General features: G+C 34.3%; 14 protein-coding genes across 14 annotated transcripts; 5 read left to right on the forward strand and 9 right to left on the reverse strand. All coding sequences in view use genetic code 12, as the record gives it.

Moving 5' to 3' along the window:
* Window positions 1-29: 29 nt before the first annotated feature.
* CTRG_06189 (mitochondrial 54S ribosomal protein uL2m) lies at window positions 30-1169 on the reverse strand (the record flags this gene model as incomplete). The annotated part of the gene is made up of 1 exon (XM_002546665.1): window positions 30-1169. The coding sequence occupies one exon, from the start codon at window positions 1167-1169 to the stop codon at window positions 30-32; it is 1140 nt and encodes a 379-aa protein (XP_002546711.1).
* Window positions 1170-1555: 386 nt separating this feature from the next.
* On the forward strand, window positions 1556-2170 carry ATP5 (F1F0 ATP synthase subunit 5; the record flags this gene model as incomplete). The annotated part of the gene is made up of 1 exon (XM_002546666.1): window positions 1556-2170. The coding sequence occupies one exon, from the start codon at window positions 1556-1558 to the stop codon at window positions 2168-2170; it is 615 nt and encodes a 204-aa protein (XP_002546712.1).
* Window positions 2171-2841: 671 nt separating this feature from the next.
* Window positions 2842-4314, forward strand: CTRG_06191 (uncharacterized protein; the record flags this gene model as incomplete). Its single annotated transcript, XM_002546667.1, has 1 exon — window positions 2842-4314. The coding sequence occupies one exon, from the start codon at window positions 2842-2844 to the stop codon at window positions 4312-4314; it is 1473 nt and encodes a 490-aa protein (XP_002546713.1).
* Window positions 4315-4461: 147 nt separating this feature from the next.
* CTRG_06192 (NEDD8-conjugating protein) lies at window positions 4462-5031 on the reverse strand (the record flags this gene model as incomplete). The annotated part of the gene is made up of 1 exon (XM_002546668.1): window positions 4462-5031. One exon carries the CDS (start codon window positions 5029-5031, stop codon window positions 4462-4464), a length of 570 nt encoding a protein of 189 aa, XP_002546714.1.
* A 245-nt stretch (window positions 5032-5276) lies between these two features.
* CTRG_06193 (uncharacterized protein) lies at window positions 5277-6317 on the reverse strand (the record flags this gene model as incomplete). The annotated part of the gene is made up of 1 exon (XM_002546669.1): window positions 5277-6317. The coding sequence occupies one exon, from the start codon at window positions 6315-6317 to the stop codon at window positions 5277-5279; it is 1041 nt and encodes a 346-aa protein (XP_002546715.1).
* A 118-nt stretch (window positions 6318-6435) lies between these two features.
* CTRG_06194 (mRNA splicing protein) lies at window positions 6436-7599 on the forward strand (the record flags this gene model as incomplete). The annotated part of the gene is made up of 1 exon (XM_002546670.1): window positions 6436-7599. The coding sequence occupies one exon, from the start codon at window positions 6436-6438 to the stop codon at window positions 7597-7599; it is 1164 nt and encodes a 387-aa protein (XP_002546716.1).
* Window positions 7600-7657: 58 nt separating this feature from the next.
* On the reverse strand, window positions 7658-8701 carry ESA1 (NuA4 histone acetyltransferase complex catalytic subunit; the record flags this gene model as incomplete). The annotated part of the gene is made up of 1 exon (XM_002546671.1): window positions 7658-8701. One exon carries the CDS (start codon window positions 8699-8701, stop codon window positions 7658-7660), a length of 1044 nt encoding a protein of 347 aa, XP_002546717.1.
* A 1826-nt stretch (window positions 8702-10527) lies between these two features.
* On the forward strand, window positions 10528-11430 carry DOT5 (thioredoxin peroxidase; the record flags this gene model as incomplete). Its single annotated transcript, XM_002546672.1, has 1 exon — window positions 10528-11430. One exon carries the CDS (start codon window positions 10528-10530, stop codon window positions 11428-11430), a length of 903 nt encoding a protein of 300 aa, XP_002546718.1.
* A 197-nt stretch (window positions 11431-11627) lies between these two features.
* On the reverse strand, window positions 11628-13064 carry CTRG_06197 (uncharacterized protein; the record flags this gene model as incomplete). The annotated part of the gene is made up of 1 exon (XM_002546673.1): window positions 11628-13064. One exon carries the CDS (start codon window positions 13062-13064, stop codon window positions 11628-11630), a length of 1437 nt encoding a protein of 478 aa, XP_002546719.1.
* Window positions 13065-13330: 266 nt separating this feature from the next.
* On the reverse strand, window positions 13331-14092 carry IST1 (Ist1p; the record flags this gene model as incomplete). Its single annotated transcript, XM_002546674.1, has 1 exon — window positions 13331-14092. The coding sequence occupies one exon, from the start codon at window positions 14090-14092 to the stop codon at window positions 13331-13333; it is 762 nt and encodes a 253-aa protein (XP_002546720.1).
* A 282-nt stretch (window positions 14093-14374) lies between these two features.
* HRK1 (putative serine/threonine protein kinase) lies at window positions 14375-16444 on the reverse strand (the record flags this gene model as incomplete). Its single annotated transcript, XM_002546675.1, has 1 exon — window positions 14375-16444. One exon carries the CDS (start codon window positions 16442-16444, stop codon window positions 14375-14377), a length of 2070 nt encoding a protein of 689 aa, XP_002546721.1.
* Window positions 16445-17095: 651 nt separating this feature from the next.
* On the reverse strand, window positions 17096-17485 carry CTRG_06200 (uncharacterized protein; the record flags this gene model as incomplete). Its single annotated transcript, XM_002546676.1, has 1 exon — window positions 17096-17485. The coding sequence occupies one exon, from the start codon at window positions 17483-17485 to the stop codon at window positions 17096-17098; it is 390 nt and encodes a 129-aa protein (XP_002546722.1).
* Window positions 17486-19324: 1839 nt separating this feature from the next.
* On the forward strand, window positions 19325-20794 carry QDR2 (Qdr2p; the record flags this gene model as incomplete). The annotated part of the gene is made up of 1 exon (XM_002546677.1): window positions 19325-20794. One exon carries the CDS (start codon window positions 19325-19327, stop codon window positions 20792-20794), a length of 1470 nt encoding a protein of 489 aa, XP_002546723.1.
* Window positions 20795-20823: 29 nt separating this feature from the next.
* Window positions 20824-22128, reverse strand: CTRG_06202 (WD repeat DCAF13/WDSOF1 family protein; the record flags this gene model as incomplete). The annotated part of the gene is made up of 1 exon (XM_002546678.1): window positions 20824-22128. One exon carries the CDS (start codon window positions 22126-22128, stop codon window positions 20824-20826), a length of 1305 nt encoding a protein of 434 aa, XP_002546724.1.
* Window positions 22129-22132: the final 4 nt, after the last annotated feature.

Genomic DNA, 22132 nt, shown 5'->3' on the forward strand with positions numbered 1-22132 from the left:
AATCAAAAATGTAAAACAGCACGGAATCTCTATTTGTATTTGTCGTGGTTGATCAAATGACCCTTTCTGGTTTTGATTTGTTCTGGACTTGGTCTCAATCTGGTCTTTTGGAACTTCTTCAAACCCCACATGGATTGAGAAACCTTATTTGACTTGGATTTACCTCTACCACCACCATGAGGATGGTCACAAGCATTCATGGCCACACCTCTGACTTTTGGTCTGAAACCTCTGTAACGACTTCTACCAGCTTTACCCCAAGAAATCAATTGATGTTCTTTATTTGAAACTACACCCAAGGTAGCATGACAATCTAATCTAACATAACGTTGTTCACCTGAAGACAATTTGATGACAGCTCTATCCTTATCAGCATGTTTTGATAAAATCTTTGCAAAAGTACCAGCAGATCTAACTAATTTTGCTGGTCTGGTTTTATCTAAACCAACACAGTGAATAATTGAACCAACTGGTAACATTCTCAAAGGCAAACAGTTACCTCTTTGTAAAATTCTGGCAGATAACAATGCTTCATCAATTTCCCCATTGTTTGTTCTTTTCATTTCTTCAATGAAATCCTTTGGAATACCTTGTCTGAAACTTTCCACTATATCACCGCTTCTCAAACCTTGTGGGGCAACGATGTATGATAAATCACCGGTTTCCATGTGTTTAAGCAAAGCAATGTGCCCAGATCTATTTGGATCATACTCAATTCTAATAACCTCTTGTCTTCCTGCGACTGAACGATGGAAATCAAGTAATCTGGCTCTTTTCTTGTGGCCACCACCTCTACCACGTACAGTAATTTTACCTTGATTATTTCTACCACTGACAGTCTTTCTAATGGCGATAGTCAATTCCTTGATTGGCTTACCCTTGTGCAAATGATCATGTACTGGTTTTTTGTAGTGTGTGGAACCTGGGTGTGAATGTTTTGGGAATGCATCACCATAGTTTTTCATCTTGGTTAATTTTAAACTCAACTCTCTTTGCTTTCTATATTTGATATCTTGTAATTCCAATTCAGTCAACTCTTGTGATGCTGATGATGATGACGAGGAGGTGTTGGTGGTTGAACTGAATCTAATACCGATCCTACTGCAATTCAAAAGACTAGCTGCAGGGATTCTAAGGTTTCCTAACCATGCCTTAGTCACTGGTAACATTATGTGGTTGAATATGGGTACAATGAAACTTGATCTAGTAGTGTTCTTTCAGAACCTCTGAAAAATTTTCGCTGCTCAATTAAACCAAAACCTTGAAACCCAAACAAAGTCGCACCGTACAATATGCAATTTACAGAGAGGTGTATTCAGTAGGGGGACGAGGGAAAAAAAAGAGCAAAAGTCGTGTGGATCAAACCAATTCACGTGCGTGTGTCTTTGGCCAATGAAAAATCCTCTCGCTTTCTGGCTTTTCCATATTGCGAAAGCGAGTTTAGTGAAGACAAAAAAAATTATGTGGATTAAAGAAACACTGTGAACGAAAAAAAAAGGAAGAAAATCTTCATCAACACAGTCTTTAGATCACCAACAGTTATAAATTCATAAAGATGTCTCGTGTTTTCTTGCGTTCATTAGCATCCGCTGCCAAATCTACCAAGCCACCTGTTCAATTGTTCGGTGTTGATGGTACTTACGCCAATGCTTTATACTCAGCTACCATCCAACAATCCGACATGGCCCAAACCTGGAAATCTTTGGAAAAAGTTGAAAATGTCATCAAAGGTGACCCTCAATTGAAAGTTGCTTTGACCAACCCTTCATTGACCAAAGATGACAGAGTTGCCGTTGCTAAATCTATTTCTGACAAATTAGCTTTGGACAAAACCACTGCCAACTTCTTGACTGTTTTGGCTGAAAACAACAGATTGGGTAACTTCTCCAGTGTTTTCGAAAAATTCGGTTTGTTGAACGATGCCTACAATGGTGTTGTTGAAGCCAAGGTTACTTCTGCTAAGCCATTGGAATCTAAGATTTTGAAGAGATTACAAAACTCCATTGGTAAATCTTCTTTTGTCGGTGAAGGTAAGACTTTGAAATTAACCAACAAAGTTGACCCAGAAATTTTGGGTGGTTTGGTTGTTGAAGTTGGTGACAGAACTGTTGATGTTTCCATTGCCAACAAGGTTGCCAGATTAAACCAAACTTTAAAAGACAACTTGTAATCTAAATGACGTTTATGAGAAATAATGAGAGAATCAAGTCATAAGGAAAATAAATCAAAGAAAAATATCATTACTATTACCGAAGATTGTGTCTTCTTATTTAAATATTCAAAGTTTGTTAATGAATTAAACAAATAATTAAAAAGAGAACAAAAAGGTTTCTTTTTCATTATTAAAATACAAGAGAGGATTTTATATTATTTCTTGAAATATATATTATTTGCTATAGAATTGGGTTTATATGACTGGCGATACTTTTGCTCTTTGAACACAGCATATTATCCTCCCGTTATTGAGTACCTTTCGAGAAGCCTAGTAAGCTCCCATGAACAGACACCAGACAACTCAATTGGTGAGTACATATCGTTTCATAAGTAGTTTCCGAACGATATTACTAATTGACAATCTCCTCTACCGTTATATTCTTTTCACAAATACTTACATGATAGACAGGGTTTCGAATCACTAACTGAAAGCAGTACATGGAGAAGCGATCAAGAAAAATTTTTAAGATTTTTTTTTTTTGTTGATTTTTTTTCTATTTGTTGTTGTTGTTCCATTGCACAATTGAAATTCAAATCAACACATCACAACTACACTTATTCCCAAGAATTGTTCATCTCAAGTTCACAGTCAATTCTATTTTCCTGTATTATATTTATTAGCTCAACATGATGGAACGATCTCAAATCTTGACGGAGAGGCAGCAATCAGAGTTGAATAAAGCAATAATCCAGTATTTACAACCAATATGTTCACAAGAGAACAACGAGGTCCTTGATAAACTAACCTCTATGTTAAAAATAGAATCGACAGAGCTCGATGGCAGTGATATTGTGGATAACTATTTGGAAAAGAAATGGTCGACAGTGTTGCGACTACAAAAGAAGATCATTGATCTAGAGAACGAAATCCATAATTTAACTAATATTATTAATACCACAAATTCTGAAACAAATGGTGTGGTTCTAAGTAAAGACAAAATAAATTGGATACCCAAAGGTGCATCAAAACAGACATATCAATGTGAAAATGTGGTAGCAACGGTCAGATTGCATCCAAATTTGCCATTGGTATTTAATGGCTGCAATGATGGTAATCTTTATATCTGGAATTTAACTAATGATGACAACACGATCCCTGAGAAAAGGATAAAAGCACATACTAGATCCATAAACAAAATGTGTTTTTCTTATAGAAAGCCTTACTACTTGGCGACATGTTCGTCGGACTTGACAATCAAGATTTGGGATGAGAAATTCAACCACATCCGAACATTGAACGGCCACGAACATACTGTATCATCAGTGAAATTCTCGCCTTCTGATAGCAATATCTTGTACTCTGTATCGAGGGATAAAAACATAAGAGTCTGGGATATATCACAGGGAGTTTGTTTGAAAAGTTTTGTGGGGCATAGTGAATGGTGTCGAGATTTGGATGCTGTAGCACTGGAAACCCAGGGTGATTTTGTATTAACATGTTCCAATGATCAGCTGGCCAGATTGTCACATATTAATAGTGGGGTTGGTGTGGCCATGTTTGTTGGACATACTCATGTTGTGGAATCTGTGAAATTTTTACCAAAGATCCAAGCCAATGAATTAATTGACGAATATATAACAAAAAATATTGATCAATTCCCATCCATACCTTCTGAATTATTGAAAGATCCAATTTATGACGAATTAGGATTCAAGTATTGTGTTAGTGCCAGTAGAGATAACACAATTAAATTATGGCTAATTCCACCACCGACCCTCATACCTCATAGATCTCCATTGCCTTCAAAATATAACAATTCCCAAGGCTGGTTAATTGCAGAATTTAAAGGGCATCTGTCTTGGGTTAAATGCCTACTGGTACATCCAAATGGTAAATTTATTATCAGTGGAAGTGATGACAAAACAATAAAATTTTGGGATCTATCTGGCTTAATCGAGACTGGATCGGTTACTGCTATTAAAACCATCTCAGGTCACGAAGGATTCATAAATGATATTGATTTCGCTCGTTTAACTGACCTGGAATCAAATACAGATAAGGAACTAACATCCGAAGAGTATTTGAAGGATGTTGAGAAGAGAATGAGGTGTCTCTTTATAAGTGGAAGCGCTGATAATTCTATCAAGTTATGGAGCTAGATCTTGGCTATTATTGCTATGTCATTTCTCTTTTTAATGCATCTAGACAGATATGTATATAAAGTAAGTATATTCGTACTCACTAACTACAAATGCAATAGAAATGATAAGTCACACACACACACACACGTATTCTCTCTGTGTTACTTAAATAACACGATCGTAGTAAACCAGGTCAAGGTATCCACCTCTCATGCAGTTGTAAACATTTCTTGCAAATTGTTTTTTGTCTTTAACCAAAACATTAGCAGCATCTTTGTTTAATGGATCATTTGGGTTTGGTTCTAAAAACAAAATGTTCAATCCCATAAACACCCCATTCAAATTCAAAACTGGTGACCAATCTTCTCTTAAAATGTTAAGACAAATATTACCTTCTAAATCTATGTTTGGGTGGTATATTTTTTGTAAACATTTGATCTTTGGTGGGTCAATTGGGAAATTGAAATTAATTTCAACTTTGAACTCGAATTGTCCATTCTTATAATATCCCTCTTGTGGAATTAATTTCAAATTAAAATTGAAAAAATCATTTGGATTTGGGAATGTAACTTTTATTGATGGTGGTAAATCTAATTCAGTTATATCTTTCTGTACTCTTAATTGGGCTGGGGTAACTTTTGAATCTGACGTAGAGTTTGGTGATGGAGTTGGTGATTGTGATTTGGCAAGTTTCTCTTCATCTTGTTTCTTTTTAATTTGACGGATCTTTAACATTCTTCTTGTAGTATTGGTGCAACTTGTCTTTGTAGATTAAATGAAGTTATGGATCAAAAGAAAGGGCTCGTTAGAAGACGCTTATATTATTTTTATTTTTCCATTTGCTTTCTATTTCTTTTTTTTTCTTTCTCCCTTTTTGTCTATCGAGTGGCTACGATTAGTAATATCGTATGACGCTTCAAAGGTGTCACACCTATGTAGACAATGTGTATTTATACTATTTAACTATTTCTCCATAAAAGCTATGTTTCTGAATCTATTAGTCCCTTTAAGTCTTCCCTGGAACTTATCAACTTTTTCAAGGTACCCAAAGTACTTGTCTCCTGAGTGGTAGATAATAGCAATTGAAACGGTGATTTGTATTTGCAGTCAACTTTAATCAACCACTTCACCTCATTGACGATTAGATCATCTGGATTAATTGTCGAAATTTTAGGTTGAACCTTTTTTGGAACTGCAATTTCATAACTACTGCAAATTCGTTCAAATTCTTCAACAACAAACTCGGTATCAATAGAACCTTTTAAGCAACAAATATAGTTTCTCAAATTTATCCACAAAGAACTATCCAGTAGATTATCATGACATTGATTTTGAAGTTCCTTGTATAACACGTTGACATCGCCAAATCCGAGCACATGATAATTTATCGCCATGATCCAGTGGATGAAATTATTGGCATAGTAATTCATATAGTGGTTTTTACAGCTTCTGAAAGTTCTTAGTATCATAGTTCGATATAAGTCATTCCCGTCTAGGTCTTTTGACGCTTCATCAAATAGCGGTTTATAAATTTGTTGTACAGTAAGTTTTTTCATCCAATTCCATAGTAAACTGCTCTTATTTATTCTCTTGAGATGACTGGTAAGGAAACATGAGATAATTTCTATGTCTGTCTCGTAGTTACATAAATATCTCACAATATCTTCATGTAGGTTCATAATACTATGATGGTCGTTAGCTGTAACAAGGTATCCCAAAGTTGCAAGGTATAACTCTTCAAGTTGAGCTACATTCAATTCTGCCAATGATGAAGCCTCATCATCTATATAAGAATACCAGTAATCATGACATTGTTTAAACATGGATAAATAAGCCTGTTTGGTTATTCCAATATCTAAAGTATTATTTGGTTCATCGTCGAATATCACAATTTGATTATTCCCAGAAGAAGGAATGATTTGAATTATTTTAAACAATCTCGTTGAATTGATTATAATGTCTATTAATTCACGAATTATGGGAAGTTTCTTATCATTTGCTGTGTTAATTCTAGTTTCCATGATTCTTACTCCAGGGTTGACACAGTGAAACAAAATTATCCCCGAAAAAAATAAAAAAAAGAAAACATGATTTTTGGGATGTGCTTGGAATCAACTCTTTGTCATATACCATAACAGCATGCTGAACATATCTAGCCAACACATTTTACTAAATTATGATGACCCTATAATTCCACCTGAAGATACACTATCTGAGGCAATGTATAACAACGTAAAGTTGAACCATTTTTTTAGTGGCGTACCATCAAAACAGCAAGATCAACATCATTCATCCCAGGAATCAAATCAGTTAACAACTACAACCAAAAATTCAACACCAGGACCAACTCATTCAGATTGGAAATTATTAAAAACTTTAGCTGGTGCTCATAAAGGATGGATACGATGTATTGCCATGGATGAAATCACAAACAAATGGTATGTGACAGGTCTGGCTGATTCCACTATAAAAATTTGGGATTTCGAGAATAATTCACTTAAAGCCATATTAACAGGTCATATATTGGGTGTTCGTTCCTTATGCGTTTCAAAAAGATTCCCATATTTGTTTTCAGGAGGTGAGGATAAATCATTAAGATGTTGGGATTTGGAACGCACCAATTCACCAGCTGGATGTCAAATCAGATCTTACCATGGTCATTTAGGTGGTGTGTATTCAACAGCGTTACATCCCGAATTGGATCTTTTGTTCAGTGGTGGTAAAGATTGTGTCGTTAGAGTATGGGATATTAGAAGCAGAGCCGAAGCAATGACTTTGTTGGGTCATCAAAATGATATAACGTCAATTCAAACTGACTATAATGATCCTCAAGTAATTACTAGTTCAATGGATGGAACAATAAGACTTTGGGATTTAAGAAACCAAAAAACCGAATTGTTAATAACCAACCATTCTAAGAGTATAAGAAGCATGAAATCACATCCTAAGGAGTCAACTTTTATATCGGGAGATGGTAATGGAGAAATCAAACAATGGCTTTTACCTCAGGGAGATTTGTTGAATGAATTCCAATCCAATGTTAGTGACATGAATCAACGCGATAATAGTAAAATAATCAATACACTATCGATAAATCCCGTGACTAATACTTTATTTTCAGGATATGATGATGGCAGGCTAGAATTTTATGACTACATAAACGGCAGCTTACAGCAATCAGGATATTCGCCGTCGTTATCAGGTTCAGAAAACGAAGCAGCTATATATGCATCGACATTTGACATGTCTGGGTTAAGACTATTAACTTGCCATGGAGACAAAAGTATCAGAATTTGGGGGTAGCACATTGTTATTAAGTATATTAATAGAGTCTATGTACAATATTTTGTTTAGAGTTGTTCTACCATCCAAAACGTAATTGATTCGCTGTAAACAGTGGTGGTGTCCATTCTAATAACCTTGGATCCAATTCGTGTTTCTTCTTCTCTTTTACTTTCTTGACCAATTTTTCATACATTGCCATAATTTGATCTGTTAACACAATAATATGCTGACCTTTGTAGTATCGTAATATTTGCAAAGTGGTTAACGTATGCAAAATGTCTGTTGTCGTCATGCAAGTGATTGATGATATTTCTTCGATTGTGATTTCATTGGAAAAATTTGGTTGAGCATTAAGTCCCAGTCTGGTACCAACCCCTGATGAAGAAGCAGTCCCGGGTCCTGGTGTGGATGCGGCAGAACCATTACCATTCTCTTCTTCTTCTGGTATAGCCTGTGGGTTGTTCTTACGATATAAACTTGGATTGTTTCTCTCAACTAACAACTTCACCAACGTATCCGTCCAATACGCACGATATGATAACAACCCCAAATCGGATAATGGTTTCTCAGGGGATCCTACTTTCTTTTCAACACTCGACAACATATATGAAAACTGGATCAACAACTTACCGTACCCCTTTTTTTGATAACATGGTAATGTCAAAATACAAGCAACATTGTATCCATCAGCACTTTCTTTTTCTTTGGAGAAGTACCCCACTACATGATGACCTTCAGCGGATTTTACTGTCATGATATAAAACATGAAAGGATCGACATCGTAGTATAATGTTTTATGATCAAGAAACATTTTGCTTAGCAAACACAAATTTCTGCACCATGTTCTTTGCTTTCGTCCATCAATTTCCCAAAAGCTAACCTTGGAATCTCTATAAATTTCATTTCCTGGAGGATGTTTTAATGTACACTTTGATCTAAACCTTTCAAATTGTTTCTTGGATCCAAAATAGCACAACGAAAAATCACATATATAAATTTCGTCCTCCTCTGTTAATTCTATCGGATATGGCGAGAAGTACCATGGCTCTATTATATGTTCACCAAGAATAATGCTGGAAAGGTTTCTTACTCGAGCAACTTCCAGGTGATTTTGTGTCATGGACCCACTTGTACGTAATTTTTAATTTCTTCTTCTCTACTGACTTCTTCTCCTGGTCTTTTCAACCCTTGCACGTTCAAATTTTCCAAATCCATTTCATCTTCACCCATGACCGGCTGAGATTCACTTGGTTGTGGGGTCCCACTAGCACTACTCACAGATGTATTGTTATTCTTTGACATCTTTGTTGGTCCCTTGGACTTGTTTTTCTTTTTCTGTTTGGTGTCTTTGGAATCTGCTTTAACTTCTGGTAAAATCAAGCTCTTGCTGAAATCAATTCTATCCACTTCGATCCATTCATCTAAACGTTTGTTGAAATCTTGATAATGAACATAATACACTTTACGACCTTTCTTTAAATGCTCCTGTAAAATCTCTGCAAGTCTGTTTTCACCATCTTTGGATACATATACTTTACATCCGGGTAGTATATCATTAGTTGTGAATTTTTGTTTAGTATCCAGTTGATTGTTTGGGTCTTTATTTACTATAGACATGGGTGTGGATGAATCTGGAGAGATGTTACTCTCGTTTTCCTTTTTTAACTCGCCTACCGCCATTATTTATGATTGATTAAGGTCTGAATGTAATGGATTACGAACTATGGTGATATTCAATTTGTTTATACTATTTTAGCTTCTCACAAATCAAAAGATTGTTTTCATAAAAAAAAAAATCAAAAAAATCTCATATCGTCGTGTACCAGTGGCAAAAATTGTCTAGCACGTGACTTGCTATCAAAATTCATCTAAGATTATACAAAGTTCAACTCTCAAGCTTGTCTTTGAAATAGAGCTCTATCACAGGACAATAAACATTTATAATTTCTTTTTCGTAAAAAGTTTGTACAATTCTGGATGCAAACTATTTCAGGTTTGGTACTCTCACTTCTTTATGACGAAATTTCATTAAACCGAATGGCAAAACCGGATTGTCCATACACGTCCACATTCCAAACCATACTTCTACATGTAAGTCCCAGAAAGAAAAAGAAAAAGAAAAAGAAATGTAACCTATAACATAATATTACTAATGCTGGTATATCCTCTAGCAAAGAAAAAAAAAGGGGGTGGTACGAATTGACGTTTTATTTCGTTTGAGCTTCATTTTTTTTCCCGCTGCATATTATACTTCCTAGTATTCCTATTTTGACATTTATTATTACAGGCGGCAAATAATTTAGTTTACGGATGGACTCTAGGGGTGTTTTAAATCTACTATGAATACCCAGCAGGTAGTGACTACAACCGGTTATACAATTTTGTTGAGGTTTTGCACTAAAACACTTGTGGTTGTGCCACCGCCTCACCCCTTTTTTCTTACTTGACTTGCTCTAAACTGCTCTCCTCCTCCTCCCAGGCGATTAACGCGATACGCACCATTTTTTACCCCTACCAAGATTGAAGAAATTGCTAGAGCAAATGGCAAATCTAAAGCTTGAGAATTCCGAAAACTATTTTTTTAAAGAAAGAAGAAAACCTTTGTTTTTATAATCCCTTAAATCCAGTGGAGTAATTTATTCAACAGCTGGACGTTAATTATTATTAGTTTTTATTGCTACAATTTTCTTTTTGTTCTTTTCTCCAGAATTTTGCTTATACCAGTCTCACCCACAAATTGAAAAAAAAAAAATAAAAATTACTTGCATATTCCCATTCGTCTTTTTTCACCTTTTCTATCACCAGGTAAATTCAATACTGTCACTGTCAACAAGCAATTGAGTCGTTTAATCATATTTCTTGTTTTTCCTACTATCCAATTGATTTACCTTTTTTTATTGTTATCCTTTTCTGTTCTCTAATTTCACTACAACTCTCCATATAAAAATGAGTACTTTACGTCGTAGTGCTAGAGTTGCATCCAGGCCAGTTAAACAACCAGAACCTGAAGAACAAGGTCCAGTTACTAAAAAAGCCAAAACTTCTAAGGCACCATCTGAAGCTACTACTACAACTTCCAGTGGAATTGAAATTGGTGATAAAATTCCAGATGTCAAATTATTAAATCAAGATTCCGAAGAGATTGATTTGGCTAATGTTGCCAAATCTTCAAAATATGTTGTTATTTTTGCTTATCCAAGAGCAAATTCAGGTAATGCCAAAGGTGGATGTACATGTCAACTTATTGGATATGAAAATTATTATCCATTTTTCAAAGAAAATGGTGCTGTTGTTTTCGGATTATCGGCCGATAGTCCAAAATCTCAAAAAAGTTTCCATGATAAACACAATGCTGAATTTGATTTATTATCTGATCCTCAAAAGAAATTGATTGGTTTATTGGGTGCTAAGAAATCTCCACTGGGTATCAAAAGATCTCATTGGATTTTTGTTGATGGTGTTTTAAAAGTGAAGGAAATTCAAGTTTCTTCTCAAGGTAGTTTTGAAGGTGCCAAAGCTTCAATTGAAGAATTTGTTCTGCAAAGTAAGAATGGAATTGACAAAGAGGAACCAAAAGAGGAACCAAAAGAGGAACCAAAAGAGGAACCAAAAGATGAACCAAAAGATGAACCAAAAGATGAACCAAAAGATGCACCAAAGGAAGAACCCGTTGAAGAACCAAAGGAAGAGCCTGCCGAAGAAGAAAACGGTGCAGCAAAAATAGAGGAAGAAAGGAAAGAAGAGGAAACCAAGAAAGAGTCAAAAGAAGAGACCAAACTTGAAGAAACCAAAGACGAAGCTAAAACAGAAAACTCTAAACCTGAAGATGCCAAAGAAACATCTACTTAAGGACCACCCAAAACACTAGTTTAACTGTATCAATGAACATTTTATTTCCTATGTGATTCTATTTCTATTCTAAAGTATGTTTTACTTTTTTTTTTTTATTTTGTAGTCTTGTGTGTTATTTTTGCTTTAAGTTAAATATAAAAAGAGTTTTTGTTTATTTTATTTTAATATAATATCACTTCATAATATTTTTCTAATTATACACCTCCAGCGATTTTGGCAATTGATTGTAATAAAATAGCAATTAAAATGGCTACTTTACTAGCCCACCACCAATGTTGTATAGCAAATGTACAATAACTAAAATTGAAATCCCAAGTATCTTGTTCTTGATTAAAATGACCAGTTAAAATACCTGTTTCACCATTGTATTCACCCATCATTGAACGAACAACAATTTCACGAACTGATTCACGTTCTTTAGAGATTTTATCCTTAGAAGCAACCCATTCTCCATTGATATAATTATACCAATCGTCACAACCTTCATGATCATGTCCAGTAAATATCATACCATTCTTATCTTTATTTGGGAAAACAATATCCATAACCCTTTGAGTGGTATCATAAGCTAAATGATTATGAGATCTTAATTTACCATTCTTGTAAGGTTCTTTTTCGTAGTTTTCATAGTATCTATGTTCAGGTCCATCACGACACAATCCTTCAATTTTGTACATTGGAACATGTGTTAAAAGAATAGTAGAACCTTTGAAATTTGGATTTTCTTTATCACGTAAATTTTCCAAGAATGACCAAGTGTAGTTTACAAATTCTTCTTGTAAAGCTGGACCTTCTAAAGTTAAAGAATCCAAAACAACAATTCTCCATTCTTCAGGGGTACCTTTATTATAGTTAATGACATAATTATTTTGTCCAAATAATAAATGGAATCTAGCCATGTGTTGCCAAGTTGCATCTCCACTATATCCAATATCATGATTACCAGTCAAATTAATAAATAAAGGTTGATCATAATTTGGAGTTGATCTATTTTGATAAATCCAATCATAAACATCATTATATACACGAGACTGGAAACGTTCAGCTGGGTCCAATGCTTGTTCATCTCTTGACCATTTTTGCCAATCATAATTTTTATGTTCACTATGTACAGAAAGAACATTTTGTTTATACTCTAAAGGTTGAGGAAACAATCTTTCGACGTATCTATATGTACGGTTGTAGAATTCAGAATCTAAAATCCATTGACTTGAAAATAAATCTCCCATAACAGTGACATGAGAAGGATTTAATCTACTCTTCATAGTAGAATAAATATGACCCAAATAATAATCATTTCCATAGTTATCCAATCTTTTGATATACTTAGTCAGAGGCCAGTTCCCGTTGATTTGAGGATCGCCAAACAATAACATATGAATATCTTTATTTTCAGTATCATATTCTTTTTCTCTAAGTTGAGGTAAGTTTAGCACCAACTTATTAACCCATTCAGGTGATAAATATTCATTCACGAAGGAATATTTTGACTTTAAATTAGGAGCTCCATGCCAATTACATTGCTCGGTACTGTTAAGAATATCTGGATAGAAATAAACAAATGCGTTAAGCAACAATGCTCCAATAGTTATTAAATCTATCAAAGCCTTAATTTTCGGTGAAATACCCATTGTTGATGATATGTTGATTCCTGTTGAATCTAAGGTTTTGGTTTTACTGTCTTTTTTTTTTTTTTTACTTTTTCTTTTTCTTTTTGGTGGATTATGGTGAGTTTTCCACTGCCAATCTCGCCCCAGATCGTAGCTTACGAATAGCGTGACGCGACTGAAAATATTAGACAAATAGAAAATCGTACAAAAGTAATGTTGACGATATGTGTACCAGGATAGTTAGTATCGTATTTGATATATATATATATATATACCTAGTGTCTAATCTATGGAGTTGTCCCTTTCAATGCTGCAAACCTTGCTCTCAAGGCATCAAATTCATCTTGATCTTTCAATTTAGGCTTTGGTTCCAGTTTCTTTACACTTGGTTTATCGGCCAATTCACCAATAGGTTCAGCCAATTCTTTTGTACCACCTTCACCATCACTTTTATCGTCATCGTCATCAACATCATGCTCACATTCATCGTCATTATCAAATGAACTTAATCCACTGTATGGAACACTATATGCTTTAGCAATCTCACATAAATATAAATCAACTAAAACATCACTAGGTGGTTCAATATCACATCGTTTAACAATCTTTTCAGGTACTTGGCTTTCTCTATTTTCCAATACAGATTGCAGAAATTCATTACCATATTTAAACATTAAAATATCTTTAATTTGAACTAATTCTTTTAATTCAGTGTGATTAGCGGAATATATAATACTACTGACCGCTTCTAATAAATTAGTTTCACAAGTTGGTCTATCAATTAAAATTGCTAATCTTGCTAATAATAATTCACAATATAATTCTAAATATTCCAACAATTCAATATAAATATCATCACGAATTATATTTTCAACCCTGATTTTTGCACTTGATTCTTTACCTTGAGATAATAATTCTGATAATTGACGTCGTTGTTGTTTAGTTATTGCTGTTTTCTTCTCTTGAACAAATTTAAGTTTACTAATTGCCATTTTCAAAGTAGTCTTCAACCTACTTTGATTGAGATGTGGTGGAATTGGTTTAGCCATTGTTGCTGATTATAAGTTTCAATTTAGTGAGTTTATTCTTACCGTTGATTTTTTACTTTTCTTAATTTCTCTTCTTCTTTTGTCGGCCGCCGATATTTGTAGTATCGTTGGCACTCGGATTTGGTTGATACACACTCTCCTTATTGATGTTACAATACTCAACCAGAGACAAATCTCAAAAAGGAATGATTTATAAATATATATATTCAACCTTTATAACTAATAATAATAATAAACACTATAATAATAAGAATAATAAATGATGTAGAAAAAAAAAATTACTTATACGATTGTATGCTCATGAGGAGGACTACCTTTGATTACTTCTTCTTCGCAGCCATCAATATCTTGTTTGACAGTACAGCTGGTTATTCCTTTTATAAATTCATCTTCCATAACTTCTTCCATGGTAGCTCTTTTCTTAGGATCAACCTCTAACATTCTGGAAATGATTGGACGAGCTGCATGAGGTAACAATCTCATTAATCTATAAGGACCATGTATTTGTTTATGATGCGACTTTTTCTTTTCATCACCACCATGTTCAGCTTCTTTTTGTTTTTGCTTCTCTTCTTCTTCGTGAATTTGGGTCAATTGTTTTTGGTAGTTTGGATCACTATCACGGGCTTCTTCATACTGTTTCTTTAACTCATTCTTTTTGTTTTCAAACTCTTCTAATTTCAAATCAATTTCATGTAATTGAGCCATTATTTCTTCAGCTTGTTCGTCTGTCAATACTGGAACTGCCTCGTTGGATTTATTGTCCTTTGTAGAACCTGGTTCAGGAGCAGGTGTTGCGTTAGGAGTTGGAGTTTGAGTTTGTTCAGCATCTTTCATTTCTTCATCTTGCTGTTCACCATCCATAGTATTACTATTATTATTATTATTATCATCATTATGTTCAGCTTCAAGTTCACTTTCTTCCTCTAGTTGCTTCTTTCTCTTGTTCAGTCTGACAATGGTATTCTTCAATTTACGTTGCTGTAACAATAACTTATGACATTCATTACTCAAATAATAATCATGGAAATTATCATCAAACATACAATAAAGTTTGAAACTGTTATCCTTTTCTGCGTTTGGAATTTTCCAAGGGAATCTCTTCAACGTCATACAACAGTATATTATGGCAATAGACCAAATATCAACTGGTTGTGGATTGTAACTATTTGGTGATTTCAACACTTCAGGAGCCAAATAAGGATCTGAACCAACAATACCATGACATAGATGAATAACATCTTTAGAATTACCAGTTTGTTCATATGGATATTTGAAAATGACCGCACTTCCAAAATCGATAATCTTCAAAATACCTTCCTTGGTGATAACACAGTTATCCAATTTCAAATCACGATGAGCCAAACCTAAAGTATGCAAATATGTTACACCCTCAATGATTTGTTTAAAACAACAGTTTATCTCCGTACGCGACATTTCTCCACTCATAACAACAGCAAAGAAATCAATTGGAGCATACTCCATAACTTCAAAATAACGGTTGTTTTCATGGATAATATCCATGGTCTTGATAATATTTGGATGTACTAAAGTTGACCCAATGCAGTATTCAGCAGTACATTTTCTGGTGTAGTCTTTCAAAGATTCAGATGATCTCTTTGGTCTAAACTCTTTAACGGCAAAAGTTTTAGAATCACTTGGTCTAGTAACCAACTTGACAGATCCACCTGCACCGCTACCTAATTCTTTACCAACTTTACCATACTTCTTAACCCATGGGGAGTTGTCGTCAGTAAACGGATCTCGATTGTTATTGGTTGAATGTGATGCATTATATAACAACTGACTGGAAGTTTGATTGATCAAATTAGCCAAAGATGTTGATGACTGATCTCGAGAGTGTAAGCCACTAACGTTGCTACTTGCTCCACCAGAATTACTATGTGCCATTGGAGGAGGAGAATGCAATTGGTTACTGTATAAACCTAAAATATTATGACCATCTTTTCTTGGGTTTGATGTTTTCTTCGTTTTAAAGAACTTCTTTAAATCTGCCATTGATCCAGCCGGCTTTTTAAGAGACAGGTCTGAATCTTGTTTGTTTAATGCATTATGACCATGTGGTTGAGGTGACTGTATCGACATGGAAGTCGTGGTGTGAGCCTGACTTGGGGATGGATTACGACTATGTTGAACACTATGGGATTGATTGTGGTGGTGGTGATCAGATGAATTAGTCATTGTAGGGGAAGTCAAAGAATCACAGGATTCATGTTTACCTATATGGAAACCCAAGAATTTTCGATTATGAGCTTGGTTGGATGAATCTAGTTCATCTTCTTTATCGTGCTTGTGTTTACCAAACAACTTTAATTTATGTTTATCTGGCATTGTTGTTATGTTCTGTTGTGGATATTTATATACAAGGGAGTGAGTTAACCAATAAAAAGACTAGAAACAAAAAAGAAAAAACGGAAATTCGGAAGTCTGTTAACTGGATGGAATCTATCAAACCAAAATAATGTAGATGAATACTTTCAAAATGTTGCAACAACGAAAATAATAAATAATCCAACTGATAAATGTGTTTTAAAAAAAACCAAATTTGAATTCAATTACCAATCAATGGGTTCTTTTCAGTTGCTATATAAATCTGGAGATGTTTTCTGTTGAACGAAGAACAACTGATTATTTCGGTTATTCAATACAAAAAAAAAATACTAGAATCACACAAAGACAAATATAACTTTCTTCTGGTGAACAAGTGACTTGAAATGATCCAATTTATAATGATCAAATAGAACAGTATCAGAATCAATACTCTGAAAAGAAGATGATTGTGATGAAATGAAACCTGATTGGAAAGGTAATCTTGGTTGTCAAAAATAAAAGGGTGGTAAATTTTCTTTTTTTTTTTAATTTGGCTGTTTCTGTTTTATATTTAAAAGCAACGAAAAACAAAAAAAATATAAGTGTATTACTGGGAGAAAAGGAAAAAATAAAAAATTCAAATCTGATAGATTAAGTATTCGATATTATTCCCTAGTATTTGGTTATTTTGATACTATCCTTTTTTTTGGGGGGCGATAGGAATTGTAAAAAGTCAAAACAATTTAAAGATAAAGAATACCAAATATAAGCACACCATATATATATATATATACAAATAGAGACAGCGCACCAGTAGGCGGAGAGGCAGCGTGTGAGAGTCTGAGTGTGAGACAGAAAAAAAAGAACGCCAGGTATCTTTGTATGTAATTTAATTGGGCAGAAATTTCTCTGTCTCACATTCTTACTCTCATTTTGTATGCAAGAAATTACATAACCAGTGAAACAGGTGTTGCTGACACCGAAGGAAGGAAGGAAGGAAGAACAAGAATAAGAGTAAGAATGACGACTGGTGCGACTTCCACCGTATGTGTACGAGAACATTCTTCACAATTTTTAGACCCAACTAGAAAAGAAATAAATTCCCCCCTTGTGAAAGACAGTGTGTGTCGTCATGAGACACTCTCCAGCTAGGCGACAAGATTGTAAAAGAAAAAAAAAAAAAATCTGAACCATCTGTTGATTTCGGATCATAGCCGGCCAAATAAAATGATATTTATGGTTGACCGATAATCCCTGTGTAATACTTGACCTACTCAGGGCGTATGTACGCAACAGATGGACAGAGAAACAAACAGTGTAGAACCTTATTGCGTGGTATTGAAATTATGGTTGCTATAGTTTTTTATGTTCCCGTGGCTGTTCCTCTTATTTAATTTTCATCTCCCCCGCCAATGACCCGTGGAAAAAAAATATGAGTCTTCGACTTAGATACGCCGAATTTTCTTTCATTTACGGTCGTGTGAATTTAATAGCCGAACGAGAGGATAACCGCATTCAAACAAAAAAAAAAGATCCATGGTGAATTGTTGCAGCCAATCAGAGTTGAGTTCTTGTCCCAATCATCCCAATCATATAAAAAGGTTAGAAGATGGTGAGTAGTATGGGATTTACTTCTGATCTATCGTTGTATAATAATTATTATTATTAGTATTATTATTACAATTAAGTTTATGGTGGCTTGTTTGTGGGTTATTATTTTTATTTGGTTTCTCCTTCCGGGTGATTATATAATGAATTGATTTAACTCAAACGTTCCTGCAATATTCAAAGTCTAAAATAGAGAGTCATTGATATTCATAATATTCGTAGATAATCACATTATATTTGGAGTAAGTATAGCACTTCTGAATACAACAAATATAGCCATAGCGAGTATAAACAATTGGTTAGTGGTGTATCACGATAAAACAATCACACGCTACTTGTCATAAACTCATAATCAATTTGACAAGATTTAGATCTTTATGTCATGAGAGTACACTTCTTTTGACACATTGGCACTAATTTACTTGTTTGCAGAAACAACGGTACACCGTAACCGATTCATTTTCCTTGTACTTTCTTCCATCTAAAATTGCAACTACATAAATAGGAAACTTCCTTTGAGCCATATTCACTTCTGGGTCTTACTGATTTTCGATAAGCCACATTCTGTACCTTTATCTCTGATCATGCTTTCTTCACATGGATTGAAAAAAAAAAAAACAGATAATCCCGATTATAATTTCCTAATCTGGAAATAAATTTCACCATGGCTACACCATGCTGCTTGGAAAGGTCAAAATCACTGGGGATGTTTACTAACCATCTGAAGGTTTTATTCAAACAATTGTAGCCATGTGTGTGGTTGTTAATTGCGGCGCTCTCTAAATGTCGGAGAATAACAAGGCAATTCCGCACACAATAAATTGATAATTCCGTTCCATGACTTTAATTGCTCAATAAAATGAGCAACGAAGTTATAATAACAAATTATTATCCATCCCCATCTTGTTTCCCCCCCCCCACATATAATTAACAGATCACCTTCCCGGGGTACATTCTTGATGATGAAGGAACCCAACATTGTGTTGTACCTGTTTCGGAGTAGGATTGTTACATTATGTGCAACTTTTTAATTATCAATCAATCTGAGTTTTATTTTCTCCGTTTCTCATTTTAAATTTCTTTTTTTCTTATTTTTTTTTATTTTTTCTTGATGCCTCAACGTCTTTGTTTTATGCAGCTTGTCACATAACTCCGCTCTCATTATATTTTACCAATAATAAAACAAAAAAAAAGACCATCCAAAGATAAACCCATCATTTTCTCTTGCTATTTGATCCTTAAACATATTTCTTGGATCTCAGTTACATATGGTCAAACTCCTATAGCTTATAAATGACTACAAAGGAGCTTCCCAAGGAATTGGAAGCTATTCAAACTGAATCACAACATGAGGCACCACCACCATACTCGATATTTGATTCTAAAGATAGACTAATACTTATATTAATCCTTTCTTCAGTTGGATTCTGGAGTACTATTTCAAGTCCTATTTATTTTCCAGCATTACCTACTTTAACTGAATATTTCCATACAACATCATCAGTAATGAATATCTCAGTGGTAGCATATTTAGTATTTCAAGGCATTGCACCTACTGTTTCTTCAAATTTAGCAGATACATTTGGTCGTAGACCTGTTATACTAGCAAGTTTAATTATATTTTGTGCTTCTTGTATAGCTCTTTCTCAAACCAATGTATACTGGTTATTAGCATTATTACGTTGTATTCAAGCAGCCGGAATTGCTCCCGTGATATCGATTAGTTCTGGAGTCGCCGGTGATGTGTGCACTAGGGCCACCCGTGGTGGGATGGTAGGTGCCGTTTCTGGTTTACAATTAGTTGGAAACGGTATTGGTGGATTAGTAGGTGCAGCATTAATCACTGGATTTAATACTTGGAGATCTATATTCATATTTTTAACAATTGGAGGTGGTATCACTTTTATAACTGCCATTTTCGTGCTACCTGAAACTTCCCGTAGAATAGTTGGGAATGGTTCTATAATCCCCAAGAATATATTAAGCAAATCAGCATTAATTTATCTACCAAGATTGAAATCAAAATTAACTAACGATACATCTACATTAGCACCCATGACAAAGTTTGATTTATTTGGTCCATTAAGAATATTTTTCCAAGTTGATGTATTTTGTACATTACTACCCCTGGGTATACATTTTGCTGCCTGGACTGTAGTTCTTACATCTTTATCTACAGAATTGGAGTCAGATAAGTATAATTATAAAGTAATGCATGTGGGTTTGATATATCTACCACAAGGAATTGCATGTTTTATAGGATCATTACTTGTGGGGAAATCATTGAATTGGTATTACCGATACAGGAAAAGATTATATGATGAACATGTGGAAAAATTATCCATTAATGAACATCCTCCATTTAATATCGTTTCAACAAGACTTACTTTAACCATTGTTCCAGCAACATTGATGATTATAGGATTGGTTATTTTTGGTTGGTGTATACAATTCAAACGTCATATCATCTCCATAATAATATCTACAATTTTGGTATCATTTTCCGCATCAGTATTGGTTGCTATATGTACTACAATGTTGGTGGATTTATATCCCAATAATGGTAGTGGATCCGCTAGTTGTCTCAATTTAATGAGATGTTTATTGGCTGCATTGTTTACAGGAGTACTCGACAAGATGATTAGCTCAATGGGACTTGGTGCCACTTATACTGTAATTGCTGGGCTATGTCTATTATGTGATATATGTCTAGTTTATGTCCTCTATTCAGCCAACAAACGATTTAATAGTTTTCACTTATAATATATATATATACACTAATAATACAACACCTACTTCTTTGAACTATTTCTTCTAATTTCTTCAGCTTTCTTAACCACTTTAGGTAAATGTCTATGATTAGCAATTCTTCTAATTTCAGGCATGTATTGATATCTTTCTTTCAATTTATCATCATATTCCAACTTAGCTCTTTCTCTAGCTGATTTAACTGCACTTCTTTGATCTGATCTAGCTCTCCACACACGTATACTTGTATCTTCGGAACCAGACAATATGTACTTACTATCAGTTGTAAACATCACAGCTGATACTCTTTGCATTCTCTTGGTATGATAAACATCACGAGATCTTCCATTCAATGCCGGGAAAATTCTAATAGTTTTATCCCAACTTCCTGTGACTAATTCTTGACCTGTTGGGGAATAATCCACTGACATAACCGGTGCAACATGCCCCTTGTATGTTTTCTTTGGTTTTTCCATCTTTCTCATATCCCAACTATATGCATTAGTATCATCACAAGCAGATGCAAAGTTGAAAGGTTCCATAGGGTTGAAACACAAGGCATTGTTTCTTAAACTTGTCACGGCTTTATGAACTGGTGTGTTTGTTCTGATATCATATAATACAATGGAATTATCCGAACCTGTACTTGCTATTATATTAGTTTCACTTTGATTGAATTTAACAGTATTGATATTATCACATCCCCAACTTAAATTGGAGATATATTTAGAACGGTTAATATCCCATAATTGGATTGCTGCACCACCAGTGACAAATAAATCATCCTCACGATGATGATCAATACCTTTGAATGAATGTTCACCAATAAATGTTTTAATCAACCCACCACTTGTCTTACTACTACCACCAGTTGTTCGAGATCCTTTATTAGTGTAAACTTCATCATCGTTGATCTTGTGGTCAAAATCATCGGTGTTCACTGACCAAACTTTAACGGTTTTATCATCACCACAACTAAACATTTGATTATTATGTATACAAATCCCACTAACCATACCATAATGGGCTTTAAAACTAGCGGTTTCTAAACGATCAGTTAAATTCCAATATTTGATTATACCATCACCTGAACTACTTGCTACTTGATTAGTAGTATTATAATTCTTAGATAATCCATAAACTCCATCACGATGTCCATCACCTAATTGACCAACAAATGGTTGAGCAAATATACGTTCAAGTTTAGTTGCTTGTAATGCTCTAGTATATTCTCTTGCACGTTCAAATGGATGTAATGCTGGGTTTAAGTTACGTGGAAGAGCTGATTCTTGAGTGTTCTTAACTGGAACATATGTATCTGATGATCTACTAATGGTTTTTATCTTCATTGTT

The sequence above is a fragment of the Candida tropicalis genome, assembly GCF_000006335.3.
Source record: "Candida tropicalis MYA-3404 genomic scaffold supercont3.12, whole genome shotgun sequence".
NCBI classification, from domain to species: domain Eukaryota; kingdom Fungi; phylum Ascomycota; class Pichiomycetes; order Serinales; family Debaryomycetaceae; genus Candida; species Candida tropicalis.